General features: G+C 40.1%; 3 protein-coding genes across 3 annotated transcripts in view; 1 reads left to right on the top strand and 2 right to left on the bottom strand.

The window, feature by feature from the left end:
- Window positions 1–2: 2 nt before the first annotated feature.
- Window positions 3–2,486, bottom strand: LOC104967206 (phosphoserine phosphatase-like; the record flags this gene model as incomplete). Its single annotated transcript, XM_010796623.1, has 5 exons — window positions 2,395–2,486; window positions 1,544–1,687; window positions 1,289–1,423; window positions 322–467; window positions 3–97 (listed from the first exon to the last, which is right to left on the bottom strand). Coding segments are annotated over exons 1-5 (564 nt in total), but the record flags the coding sequence as incomplete, so codon positions are not given.
- Window positions 2,487–3,776: 1,290 nt separating this feature from the next.
- LOC104966759 (protein NipSnap homolog 2-like) overlaps window positions 3,777–14,048 on the bottom strand; it is a 19,177-nt gene continuing 8,905 nt past the window's right edge. The window contains exons 7-10 of the mRNA XM_010796041.1: window positions 6,808–6,839; window positions 5,591–5,685; window positions 4,949–5,032; window positions 3,777–4,514 (exon numbers count right to left, since the gene is read on the bottom strand). Coding sequence (XP_010794343.1) covers window positions 4,450–4,514; window positions 4,949–5,032; window positions 5,591–5,685; window positions 6,808–6,839 — 276 coding nt within the window. The 3' untranslated portion in view covers window positions 3,777–4,449. The remainder of the gene's footprint in view (window positions 4,515–4,948; window positions 5,033–5,590; window positions 5,686–6,807; window positions 6,840–14,048) is intronic.
- On the top strand, window positions 7,795–8,720 carry LOC104966758 (phosphoserine phosphatase-like). Its single transcript, XM_010796040.1, has 2 exons — window positions 7,795–7,971; window positions 8,078–8,720. The coding sequence occupies exons 1-2, from the start codon at window positions 7,810–7,812 to the stop codon at window positions 8,186–8,188; spliced, it is 273 nt and encodes a 90-aa protein (XP_010794342.1). The 5' UTR covers window positions 7,795–7,809; the 3' UTR covers window positions 8,189–8,720.

Here is a 14,048-nt window from a genome sequence, read left to right as displayed (position 1 = left end):
TTCTCGAAACCATTTTGTTCCTTCAACATACTGATGACTTTCCCTTTTCCACCACCCTCAGCAGTGGGCTGGCTCTCATCAAAGCCAGCATACTCTCCTAAAAAAACACATGATTTAATTTAGTAACTTAAAGTGATTCCCCTATAACAAGCTGACAGGTGCATACTGACACAGGTTGAGTCAAATTTGAAATGGCAACCACTTATCAAGGCCGATACCTTTTGGATAGAGTGGTAATCGTTATTTCAAACAGGTCCTCTTCAAGACTGATACAAAAACAATGCTCCGCCCTTATGAAAAACAAGAAAAGTCAGCTCTTACCATTGAAGTAGAACTTGAGCCGGTTGGCGTAAACATGATGAAGAGGAATGTTTAGCTGAGTGGCCACGTGTTCAACGATGCAGCGGAAGCCCCCTGAGATGAGGTACACCTTGATGCCACGCTGGTGCAGGCGGTCTACAAGCTCACTGGGGGAAGATGTATGGACATTTGTCAAAACACAAATTAGAAGGATGGAGTGTTCATAGGTTTTTTTAAAGATAAACAGTAGCAGGTATCCCTTGAAAAAGAGATCAATGATCTCAAGGGATACACCTGGGTAAATAAAGGCTTGAAATGAAACAAGATTTCCTTTTTAAGTTCCTAACCTGTAATTTCCATAGCGTTGACCTAAACAAATCTAACATACATTATTATTATGTGCTGATACAACAAATACAAATTGTTCCGTCTCTCTCTAAATGTTTGCATGTTTTAATACAGTACATAAAAGATGTACTCTTGTTGTCTTCCTCTATCTGAGCCAGTCAACTAAAACAATTTGCCTTGATATACATGTTGTGCATCCCTTGTTTTTGTACACTTTAGAACAATAGGCAGTAGTAAAACCTAATTTACATCAACAGTGGCCAGACAGTTTCGGAAATTAACCACTCAGACACATCAACGAGTTGTTAAGTAGGTAAAGCAAGCACAAATGCATGTGCACAAAGGAGCAGAAAAGAGTTGAAATGTTAACACATGGCATTAGTTTGCATAAACTCCCACTTAACTGTCGGCCATGTCAGCCACCATGGTCGTTAAATACATACAGACAGCCCATCATGACCCAAGATCACATTTCTGTGTAAGAAGGTCAACTTTTTCACGTGTAAAGCCCTTTAAGGTATGCTTGTTTCAACCCCCTATATACATAGTTAAAAAGTACTGAGACCTTATTAAGAGAGAGTTGTTTACCATAGATTAGGAACATTTATATTTAATGTACATTAAAACTTCACACACTCACCTTATACCTGGAGTCAGCTGGGGTGGATGGTCTGTTAACAGTTTGTTCACTTGTTCTCTTGAACATCGGATGATGGATAGACGCTCAATCAGGGCTGTTTTGAATGACATTGAGCCGCCCATAGCTTTGCGGGTCCTAAAATGTGAAAGAAGCAATATATTTGCATAATTATTTAAATAAATACAGTTATAATCTCAATTTTGGGGCACTTTTCAGTGCACATTAAAGTGATGTTGACAGCATTTATACACATACATTTCAGTGACTGCATCCCCCACACCGCAAAATTTGGCAAGTTCATCTATGCCTTCTTCTTTGATGACTGTGCTGTCCACGTCGAAACAGACAGCATCTGCTCTCCGGAAGACTTCCTTCATATCTGAAAGTGTTGCCATTGTGCTGAAAAATAAATACAATATGTGAGACATATTTTAAAAAACACAGCAGGAGTATCAGTACTCTGATGGCATAGTTGTGTCAGGCTATTTTAGGAAGTCATCTGAGGGGGAAACTAATGTCATTAGCAGGGGCCTGGGCTGAGTTAGTTGGTTCAACACAAGGTCGGAGATTTCCCCTGCAGCTGCATGACTGGTATTGTTAAACTAAGCCCTTTATGCATTGGATGTTTTCTATCCAGTGAAGCAGCAAACCCATCCATTGATTGAAATACCTATGTGCAAACGTTTCTGCATCGAAGGATCTCAAATAAAACACGTGTTCCATCAACAATGAGTTACGGCTGGGCAGTCTGTCTGCCTGCCTAAACAAACTATACCACAGGCTGTTATGGACATCCTTTGCACAGATTGCATCACCCGAGCCAGGCACACTACAAAGAACCGAGCGATACAAAACCTACCTACATACATACATTCTTCAAACAAGCAATTGGCTTGTGCGTAAAAATAACTTGCGACTTGCATAAAAAGTCCTCACGCATTTAAGTAACGCACAACAGATATACATACATCCATGATTCAGAAACGTTACCGGTCCGTGAACACACAAGCACTTAGCGGTGACCGTACACTACTCAAGCTGCAGCACTAATGTATGATTGAAAAATATATGTTTAAAACACTTTTGAAAAGTAGTGTCGTACTTACTGTTGGGAGCAGCGTTGGTAAGGCACTAACAGCAGCTTCAGCATTAGCCAATCCTTCAATGGGCTCAGCGATGAGGAACAGACGAGGAAGGACGCTGCGAACTCCACCAATCAGAGGGAAGCCGGAGAAGGACCGCCCACTTTGGTTGGCACGGTTACATGACGACAGCAACGGTCAACTGACGACTCATTTGATAAACACAGTGAAGAGTGTGCATTTCACTGTGTGTAGTGACATGACATCTAATGGGTGGAAGATACATCTATTAAGTACTAATACCAGTATAGAAACACTTTTTTACAAGTTAAAGTCCTGGATTCAAAACATGACTGAAGAAAAAGGGAAATATGTGTAGTAAATTAGTAGGCCTTCCATGGTTTGTCCTTTGGAGACACATGTAGGCTATTAGCCTATTAGGCCCTTTACTTGTTAATTGTTAAAACGCGTTGTTATTTGTTATATATTGAATGCTGTGAGATAAATGTGGTGGAGTAAAAAGTTACCCACAATTTCCTCTCTGAAATGTAGTCAAGAAATGGCACTTAAAGGAAAGGCTTAAATAAACTAGCCCAATAATGTATCAACTAAGTAGGCCTACTGTAGTTAATGTGCTTTACCAGTATGTTTTTGCCTGATCCCCTTTATTTGTTATACATATTAATTTACATTGTTTCATTGACAAAAATCTGCTTGTATACAATAGTTGTGCATAAAGAACTTGTATTGATACGGGGGTCGACCCCATAGTAACCGATTCAGGCCTGATTTATAACGCCTCATTGACTCAGAGCCTGGGTGTCAGCCAAGTATCCGCAGCAGACTCCTGGTGAATAAGATATCTACAGCACACATCCTTTTAAAAACGTTTAAATCATTTGGAGATTAAGTGTAGTTTACTCATGAGGATGCATGCCTTTATGATTCACAAAAGTTGTACTGCAACATGTCGCTGTCCAACACTTTTTTTGCTTTCCACCCACAGAGTAGATTAAATTACTGTTAAATTAACCGAACACCTGGTAAAGGTCATTTTAAAGAAGATATTGCATTTTTATATTTGATACTTGTTTAGGGTATTGTATCTGTATGTTTGTGTCATCTTGTGAAGATGACTGAAAATTACANGTTTCAGAAACAGTTTTTATCCAACATGTTTAATACACTCATAAAACAAACATCTGATATTACAATAAGCAGCAGCTAGAGTACCTCGGCCACTGATAGATTTGTTTTATGAGTGTATTAAACATGTTGGATAAAAACTGTTTCTGAAACCTGGCATGCTGTCTTCACGTGAAAAAAGCAGTAGCTACAAACACAGCACCATGAAACATTACCATAACAGACAACCTAGGAACATACAAAGAGGCAACAGAAAGGAGTAGTTTACCATTTTTTTTTTTTGAATAATAGGACCTCAATTAACGTACATGTTACACAATTTTATACTTTAGTTTTATCATGATATGCAACAGAAATACAGTTTTCTTGAAAGATGAAGACGTTTTCACTTCACTCTGCAATGTCAAAGTGCCACTCCCCAGCACGCCAATATAACCGCTCCAAATTTACATTAAATAAATAAATAGCTCCTGCATTGTGCAGTGAGCTTCAGCAACACTATTTTTTCTATCTGTCAACACAGCTGCACGTCTTTTCAAGTAACTTTGGTTGTTTCTAAACTTAGAGATGAGCTCTCTGCACGGCCCAGATTTAAATGTGGCACCAGACTTTGGACATCGTGAGCATCAGGAGGTTTAAATCAGCCAAATGTACTCACCCTGCACCTGAACTAAAAAAAAAATAAATAAAAAAAAGGGATGTTGTGCATCCGTCAGTGGTTTTGAATATTTCAACAGCTGATAAATGGTGGGCATTGTTGCCTCCTCGGTCCTGGTGACATTTTGAAGTAACAAAGGAGGGAGAAGAGAAGGGACGTTGTTCGGCAGCACTGACGGGAGGTGGAAACCACGATAGTGATGCTCTGGATGGATGTAACATTCAAAGGGGGAGGGGGAGGGTGGGGTGCCCCTGGATTTCAGCTTCCAGCTCACTTTACTTCAACGGGGAAGCCTTAGTCGGGATCATAATCCTGGAATCCATGTGTTGAATGAGAGGAACTGGAGAAAGGTGATAAGATTTAAATCAGTGTCCACATCGTTTAAACAAGGCCACATAAAAGCAAGTTAGATTAAACACAACTTGCAATGCACTTGGTAAATCAATCAGTTTTAAATAGATGTTAGTGTTCTCTTTATATTGTAACATAAAACAACAATTCATCCCACTTTCCACATCTTTTAAAACGTTTGAAAGATTTAGAAATGGTAACAAATGGCCATATTTTCCAATTTATTAATTCAATGCCTTACAACATTTTTTAAAAGATCGACTGTTTAAAGGTCATGTGATATTGATCAGGTTCAGCATAATCTACCAGGTCAACATGTTGTTACTCAAGACAGCCTTAAAACATGTGAAATAAAAGCTACAGACATACAATATGACATTTCCTCACCACTTTGTGTTTAGAAACCTATTTCTTTGTGCTCACCTGTGTAATATACCACCTCGTCCCAGCCCTCCTGCTGCCAGGCGCCGTTCCTCGTCTCTTCTCTGGTCTGAAGGTCCTTGTAAGCTGCAACAAACCACACATTATAGCACTGATGAGCGCTTATAGTCACTGTAAAGTCTGTTGCAGTTATTAAGGATTAAGGAGTATTTTATAGATTCATCTAGTCCTTTTTTATTTTTTTATTGTTGAATTTGAACAGATTTTTCTTAAAACGAAACAAGGGACTACAACTCTGCTGAGAAACTGCTGAATGGAGTGATATTTATAACATGGTTCTTCACTACAACTGAACCAGTTTAAACTACATTAAGTCATTAAAGATACAATGTTAAAGAATATAAATGAGTGCAGTAGAGTTAATAAATAAATGAAAGTTGACCAGGTTCGAAAATATTTTTGTGCTCCAAACAAACTCAAACCCCCTGTCTGTGTAACACAAACAGACATTTGACAATAAAGTTGCCTTTGAATCAAATTATTTACAATAATATAGAACTATTTCTTTGTCAGTCGTTGTCAAAACTTGATTTTCTGTGGAAGTAAAGATTTCCGGATTAGCTTGATCGTCTACTCTGACACTGTCGGTGTGTAATCCCCCCTCAAGCTGGGGTGCGTCCGTACCCCAGAGGTGATGAACCATGTATAGGTTTCCGATCTGTGAGAAGAACCCCCCCACAGCCTCACTGTTGTGCTGGCGATATCCGATGGCTCTGGCCCTGCAGACAAAAACAACTCCAGTCAGAAAAAGAATGTCAAGGCTACATCTGGCATGACAACAGCAGAACGGCAAGAGACATTTGGTATCCCACGCCATCTTTGAATGCATTATGGTCTGTTTTTTATTATTATTATTATCTTTGAGCCACTTTTGCTAACGTATAGTACATGACAATCGTTTTCCTTAGCTGTGATTATCCATTGCAACATCACATCTTTTTTAAATGTTAACGTTGGCCAATTCCATGTGAAATGACTGCTCTGGTGTGAGTTGAATATTTTAAAATCGATTTTCCCCCAAAGCAAACATATACTTATTTAAATCATAATGACGGTCTGGATACAAAACTTTAAAGTTTCCATTCCTTAAGACATTTAAACCTTAAACTACACAAATTATATTAAAATTGCTTTAATGACATCTTCTTGACTATAGGGGTTTATTCAAATGCAGCCTGGATAAATAATTACAAGAATAGTAGCTTTAGGAAAATATGACCATGTCCCAGCTTGATCTCTTGTCTTATGGTCATTTAAATGTGCTGTAATAGAATGAAAGGCAGAGTAAAGCCTCAGAGCAGAAAAGGCTGGGTGTTATTAAAGTGGTTCAAGTTAAGTTAACATGTGAAATCACACAGACATAAGTAAAGAATTATTCTTAAATGTGCTAACTGGAAAAAGGTGCAGAAGATTTGACATGGACTGGCACAACTGTGCAAAACAGGCTTTGAAATATAATGAAGTAGGTTTAGAAAGTAAGGCAGTCTGACAAGTACAAAGACCAAGAGAAAACTCAATAGTGGTCCAATCAGCTAGTAAAAAATGAAAACTAAGGCGTGTTCAGAAAGTTCACGTCTTCATTTAAATCAATTGCAATCAGCCGCATTGCTAGAACTGATGAATGTTGACCTTTTGGTCTGCTCGAGAAAATGATCATTATTCTGAACCGTAGTGTACAGAGAACTCCACCTGTATTTAAATATTGGCTTGAAAGCATGACAGTTCGTCTTCAAAATGGTGCCTCCCTGTGGAATATCTTGTATTAATGAGGAAGGTTCCATGTAGTGCAACTGCTCTGTGACTACAGTTCAGTTTATCAAATTGAATTCAAGCTGCCTTACCAGTAATTACCCCACTCGATCATGGTTCCTGGCTGAAAGAAAGAAAACACAATATTCTTTATTACAATTCATCAACTTTCCAAAGTACAAATTGATGTCCCACCTGCGTCTGATCTCCAGGGGCCTCATGTATAACGCCGTGCGTAGGATTCACGTGACAAGGTTGCTTACGTAGTAGAAATCCGAAAAATAGGTCCATAAATTTTCCACCACTTTCCGATTCACCAAAGATTGCGTACCGGAGAGGAAAGTGCGTACGACACTTCTTACGCCGGTTTCCCTTTATAAATCACAACCGACTCGAAATGCGGTGCAGCTTTTGCGGGCTTCACGTAACGCCTATATTTGCCTATAAATAGTCAACGAAACACCTTTTCATTCNTCTGTTTGCTTACAAAGTTCAGGATCCTTTGGTGCCATTTAGGCCTCGCCGTCCATGGATGGTGGGTGTTTGTGTATTTCCTATAAATAGTCAACGAAACACCTTTTCATTCATTCATTTTGACTGACTGCATGGAGAAGATCGCAGGAAATGACGACAGAACAGCTAAAAAAGACATCTCACACAGTGTCANCTGCCTTGGCTCCAAAAACCATTACCTCAGTTTTATCTTTGTTTAATTGGAGAAAGTTCTGACACATCCAGTCATTGATTTGTTCAATGCACTTACTCAGTGTTTGAATTGGAGCATAGTCTCCTGGTCAAATGGTTACGTAAATTTGTGTGTCATCCGCATAGCTATGGTAACTTATTTTGTTGTTCTTCATTATCTGAGCCAGTGGTAGCATGTAGACATTAAAGAGAAGAGGCCCCAAGATTACAAATATTACACACCAGAAAACACAGAAATATCCATGAAATAAACATACAGTAGGCTATAAACAATTAAAGGGATAATTGGGAAGGCATTACAAATGTAAATATATTTTTGACTCAACCTGTGTCAGTATGCACCTGTCAGCTTGTTATAGGGGAATCACTTTAAGTTACTAAATTAAATCATGTGTTTTTTAGGAGAGTATGCTGGCTTTGATGAGAGCCAGCCCACTGCTGAGGGTGGTGGAAAAGGGAAAGTCATCAGTATGTTGAAGGAACAAAATGGTTTCGAGAATGTGGTGATGATCGGAGATGGGGCCACAGATCTAGAGGCATGCCCTCCTGCTGTAAGTGAAGACTCTCCATAGTTTCATTTGTGTGCAAGTGCCTGCTTGATTAGTGAATGATGATATTTTGTAACACATTGTGACTAGTGTTCTCTTTCGTCCTCAGGACGCCTTCATTGGATTTGGTGGTAATGTCATCAGGCCGCAGGTTAAGGAGAAGTCCTTGTGGTACGTGACAAGTTTTAGGGAGCTGCTGAAGGAACTAGAAAATATTTAAACAAGATAAAAAGAGTACTGTAACTAATTTTAACATTTTTTATTTGCACCCAAGGGTGCTCTTCTGTTGGTTTTATCCCATGCACACGTTTCCTTCTACTCGATAGATTTTTATATTGAATGAAAATGTTTACACTAGAAAGTCCAGTTTTTCCTTCATAGGGATGCTGCCCTATTGATTTGTACTAGTTACTAAAGGATTAACCTAGCTACTTTTTATGTGAAGGTAAACATATCTTGTCATGCACTTTTTGCATTCACAACTCGTGCATTTTTATGAAATGCGCAATGAGTAATAGAAATGTTTTAGTTCAGTATGAATATAACGAGCTGTAACTACACTACGTCAATGAGTGTTGAGTCCTGTAAAGAACATCGGTATTAAAAACGAGAACATCTTGTCAAAAACATTGTTGAAACTGCTTTATTCTGTTTTGGCCTTCTCGTCTTTTCCCTCTACACTGTTTCCTGTGACTGATGAACAAAAGACAAGATAAACATGCTTCCTTTAACAATAACATCTGATATTACAATAAGCAGCAGCTAGAGTACCTCGGCCACTGATAGATTTGTTTTATGAGTGTATCATACATGATAGCGATGCCTCGTTTAAACATGTTGGATAAAAACTGTTTCTGTAGTAAATAATAAAACAATCCCACCACCACAGGTATCTACAGGAGAAGAGGGAATTCTCTCCACAAAGTGTGAATGCCCATNTTCTATTTGACGTAAACAACCAGAGTCATGGACATTATACCGTTATTGTTTTTCAACTTAGATTAGAACTCGTCATTGTTTAAAATTGAATTCATGTATAGACTGTAATTGCTAATTTTTTGCCTAATATTGCTAATATATAATGTTTAGTACTAATTGTGTACACACGTAAGAATATTTAGTTTGCCTCAGTTTCGCTGAGGCTCCACCACACTAACGTAGGAATTTCAACAACGTTAGGCGGTTTTTTGGCTCTCTTCTTCTTCTTCTTCGGCTGAGCTCCGACAGGCGAATCATCGGAAAAACTCTGAGGGGGCCGACGAGTGCAACAAGCAGTAAAGTGAAAAGTAATGTACACAATCTACAGAATAAAATATAGAATGAATTGAATGATGAATAAACAGTGAGGGGTATGAATATACACAGCAGCCTGTGAGCAGTAGGAACAGTGTGTATGAATATGCTAAGATACATAAAGTATAAAAACGGTAAGCAGTGCAAGTAGGCTATAGTATAACATATATGGATACTAATTTCATGATGATAAACATTGTGGAACAATGATGAAAAATATTAATGGAAGGGGCGACGTAAAACTGACTGTTACGTTCCCTTTTAGATCCGGGGGCACAAAGGGAAGTAACAACACGAAAAAATAACCGGCCGAGAGAAAAAGGAGAGGAAACTGATCTCTGAATCCATAAGCAGGTCTTTTAATTAGCAAAAAGAAAAAGGGCTCACCAGCCAACTTGCAAAACAAATCTAGATAAAAAAATATATTCTGGAGACATGGACACCACGCTGCACACATCCAGCCAGGGGAGAAGGAGAGAGCGACTGCAACCCTCCTCATGTCCTATATGGAGGCCCTGATTGGAGATTGGGAGCACCTGGGGAGAGGCTGCACCTGAGGACAATCAGGCTGCACCTGGGGAAATCAGAGGGAGAGAGAGAAAAACACACACACACACCCACCCACACAAACACTATAAAACCAAACAGGTGTTTGGCCACAGTTACCAGGAACACTCAACTTATACTTCACAAGCCTACTATTGAATGCTTGGAAGCTGCCACCTGCTGCTTCCAAGCCACACACTCCGCCACTAAATGACCAGGGTCAAGACAAGAGAAACACAATCTCTTAGTGTCGGGACCTGGGAGAGAAGCAGAACGAGCACGTGTGACACGTCTGTTACGAACCCTACAGTGAGGATAATTGCTCTGAGGATACACTTTACCCCCGGCTATATCATTACCCATTATGACATCCACACCGTCGATAGGAAATTTGGGGAGCACAGCAACTGGAAAGAAACCAGTAGCCAGTTCAGACTGGACATGGACATTGTGAAGAGGTGCGGGCACAAAACCCATTTCAATACCTCTCAACACCATATTCGCATCACAGGCAGACTCAGCACTCAGGGGCAGGGCACCGGCAAGGATGAATGACTGTGAGCCACCACTGTCTCGCAACACCGGGGTGGGATTGTAACCAATCCCACCCCTTCTGGGTGCTTGCCATCCGCTGTCTGCTTTCTCTTCCAAGCTGCACAGTCTGCTATCCCATGACCTGGGTCATGACAAAAAAAACAAGCTCTGTTTAGCCTGGGCTCCAACACTGGAACACTGGCACAGGGAACGTAATTGTCAGGAGCTCTACGATAAGTATCCCGCTGAAAAAAAACGCTCTTATGTATCAGTGCGAACTCGTCTGCCAGAGTGGGCAGCCTCGCTGACAGGGTAGTTACTTTCTGCTCGTTAAGACAAACTACCGTACGCTCCGGTACACAGTTTTTAAACTCCTCCAACATCAACAGCTCACACACTGAAGTAATGTCATCAGCTTTACAAGCTCTACACCACCTGTCAAAGAGGACTTTCTTCTCCCTCGCGAAGTCCACATACGTTTGGCCAGGAGTTTTCTCCAGGCCGCGAAAACGTTGCCTGTAGGCCTCAGGCACAAGCTCATATACCCTGAGAATAGCACCTTTAACCTTCTCATACACCAAACTATCCTCGACAGAAAGAGAAGAGCAAGCCTCTTGAGCCTTTCCGACTAGCTTGCACTGTAAAAGAGTAGCCCACACATCTTCTGGCCAGTGCAGAGCAGCAGCAATGCGCTCAAATGCACCGAAGTAGATTTCCACCTCTGATTCACGAAACACAGGGACCAAAGAAATATGCCTACTCACGTCAAAGGTGGCAGCAGGACCAGAAGGTGTAACGGCAGAATCACCCACCCCAGCTGCCTGAATCTCTAATTGACGCATCCGGACAGCAGTGTTTGCCTCCAACTCCAACTTCCTGATCTCCAGCTCTGCTTCCTGATCTCCAGCTCCCTCCTGAGCTGAAAATCCCTATCTCGCTCCTCCCTCTCACACTGGAGACGAGCCATACGCACTTTTACCTTAGCATCTAATTTAGACCCCGTAGGTGAGGATCCTTCCGAAAACGAGTCGAATTGAGGTATGGTGAAAATTCTTGCCTGTTCCGTAGCACTCTTAACACCAGGAGTAACACCAATGCGGCCTCCATCATAAGACTCTGCTGCTACAGCCCCGGCCACCGTGCCAGGAGATTCCACCAAAGTAGGCAAACTCAAAACCCCCTGTTCAACTAGTCCAGTTAGCACAGTAGCCTTGAGTTCACTTTTAACAAGAGCAGTGGAGACAGAAATGTGATAATGTTCAGCAACTAACCGCAAATCAACCTTCCTACACAAGTCTAGTTGACCCACAGTAGGACTGGACACAAACTGCTCCAAAATAAAAGCCATCCTTAACGGCTACTTATAATTTTTTATTTTTTTTTAACAAACTTCCCCAGATCCTGCCTACCAAACTCACCTAACTATCTTCTGGAGCGTGCCGGGCTCGAGGCGATTTTAAAAAAGGCAAACATCAGCGGCCGAAACCCTGAATCGCCTGCCCCCAACAGGGAATAAATCCCCACCCAGGATTACCCCGAAAATAAAAAAGGCAAAATTAAAAATTAGTGTCTGAAGGAAGGACTGATTCAGCCCAGCTAGACACTCCCCTATCTAAACTGAGGAAGCTGTTCAACAGTAAGAGACTTCAGCCAATGCTACACTTATACTACTGCTCACCACCAAACAACAAACAAATACTCTCTCATTGTCTCAAATCCCGGACGAGTCCCCATTTGTTACATTCCCTACTGGGCTAAGGGAAGTAACAAAATATAAAATTACCGGGCAAGAGAAAAAGGAGAGGAAACGGATCTCTGAAGTCACAAATTGAGGTTTTAATGGACAAAAAGAAAACGGGCTCACCAGTCAACTTTTAAAGTAAACTAAGGTACCAAAGATACAGGAACACAACTCCTAACAATTCACAAATATACAGGCCTCACACAGAGATGGAGCCATGCTGCACACATGCAGCCAGAGGAGAAGGAGAGAGACCTGCAGCCTTCCTCAGTTCCTTTAAGGAGGCCCTGATGGGGATTGGGAGCACCTGGGGGAGAGGCTGCACCTGGAGACAATCAGGGAGGGAGAGAAACACACACACAAAAGCACACAGACACACAAGCACCAACTGCAGGCACATAACAATCACAATGTATTATTATAGGTTAAGATAATAATTACATTTATGAAACCCATGGTGTACTGTATATAGTAAAAAAAAAAAAAAAGAAGCTCTATTCGTGCAACATTAAGTCATGAATAATTAATGCCTCATTAATCAAAATCCCAAAACTGAATACGCTTTCACAAACATGCATATTTAATAATATTGAGTAATAATATACACATTGTTCTGAAACGGGTCATTCTGCATGATGAGTACTTTTACTTTCAATATTTTAAGTAGGCAATATTTTAAATACTAGACTTTCATTTGTAACATACTTTTGGATTGCTGTTACGTTCTGTTTTTTGGATTATCCAGGTTACGCTTTCCCATTTAAACAGCTTATCTCTGTAGAAAACCTGGATAAAGATGCATTTAAACACCTCATCAAGGTTTCTGATTTTTCTTAGTTGCTACAGAACACAGTGTCTGAGAGGGTGAGGAATCAAGACACATACGACAACAATCTTGTAGACAATTATCGAATTACTGTTAAATATACATTGTTAAGGATGAAAACCAGTTACGTTGCTGCTTTTGACTCTTTTTTTGTTGTTGCAGCTGATGTTTTCACTTGTCACAGTAGGGGAAATGCAGGTGTAATTCACATAAATAATAATGGCTCTGTTTTATTCTGCCAATGAGCCAGCACAATACCATGGCCCTGGAGCTAGAAAACAAAACACAAGGGAAACCTTTATTAAGGTAATTAATAACACATGTGTCATGACATGTCGAAATGTCTGTGGTGACAAAAGGCCTGTTGTCTGTTGTAATGAATATAATCAGAGGACAGTCCCACACAATGTAGTGCATTAAATACAACAATAAAATCCTCCTCAGCTGGAAAGAATATAAAATAAATAAATAAAATACAAAAGTGTCTCTGGTATATACTGAGGCCATGGATATGAAGACAGGTTGCATCTCGTCCCTTATGGTTTCACTAAAAATACAATACAATTACAATAACTTAAACATAACTTAAAGGTGGCGTAGGTAATTTTGGAGAAACCAGCTCGAGTGCGCTAGAATTTGAAAATACACAGCCGGAAGAAATCTGCTACTTCCTTACAGAGCCCATCCTCCAACACACATAAACGCGCACATGACCAATGAGGGCACGAGATAAGTTTGTGCACAGATGGAAGGCTGACAGGCAGGTAGGCCATCCAGTTATTTTAGCCGGGCCGGCTAAAATGATTGGTTGTGCTTTTTACAGTACTACGGCTTCCGCAGATGAAATTGTTTTATGTATTTATTGTCAAAGTATTTAATATATTCATTACTATCGGTATGTTTAGAGCATTCCATGGAATATAACAAAAAGTGTTTCTGAAATAAATTACATACCCCACCTTTAAAGATACAAAAACATACATAAAACAATATAAGCATTCCTCTAAGATGTTAAGGAAATAAAGTATTAAATCTCGATGCNATATTCCAGCTGGTTTTAAATGACATATCCGAATTTATTTATTTCTCCAAGTTATGTTTTTGTGTGCACTGAGGAGTCTCAAACAGGCGTTTGTTAAA

This window comes from Notothenia coriiceps, unplaced genomic scaffold (genome assembly GCF_000735185.1).
Source record: "Notothenia coriiceps isolate Sejong01 unplaced genomic scaffold, NC01 NC01_scaffold00037250, whole genome shotgun sequence".
NCBI classification, from domain to species: domain Eukaryota; kingdom Metazoa; phylum Chordata; class Actinopteri; order Perciformes; family Nototheniidae; genus Notothenia; species Notothenia coriiceps.
This window is presented reverse-complemented; position numbering and strand designations above follow the sequence as displayed.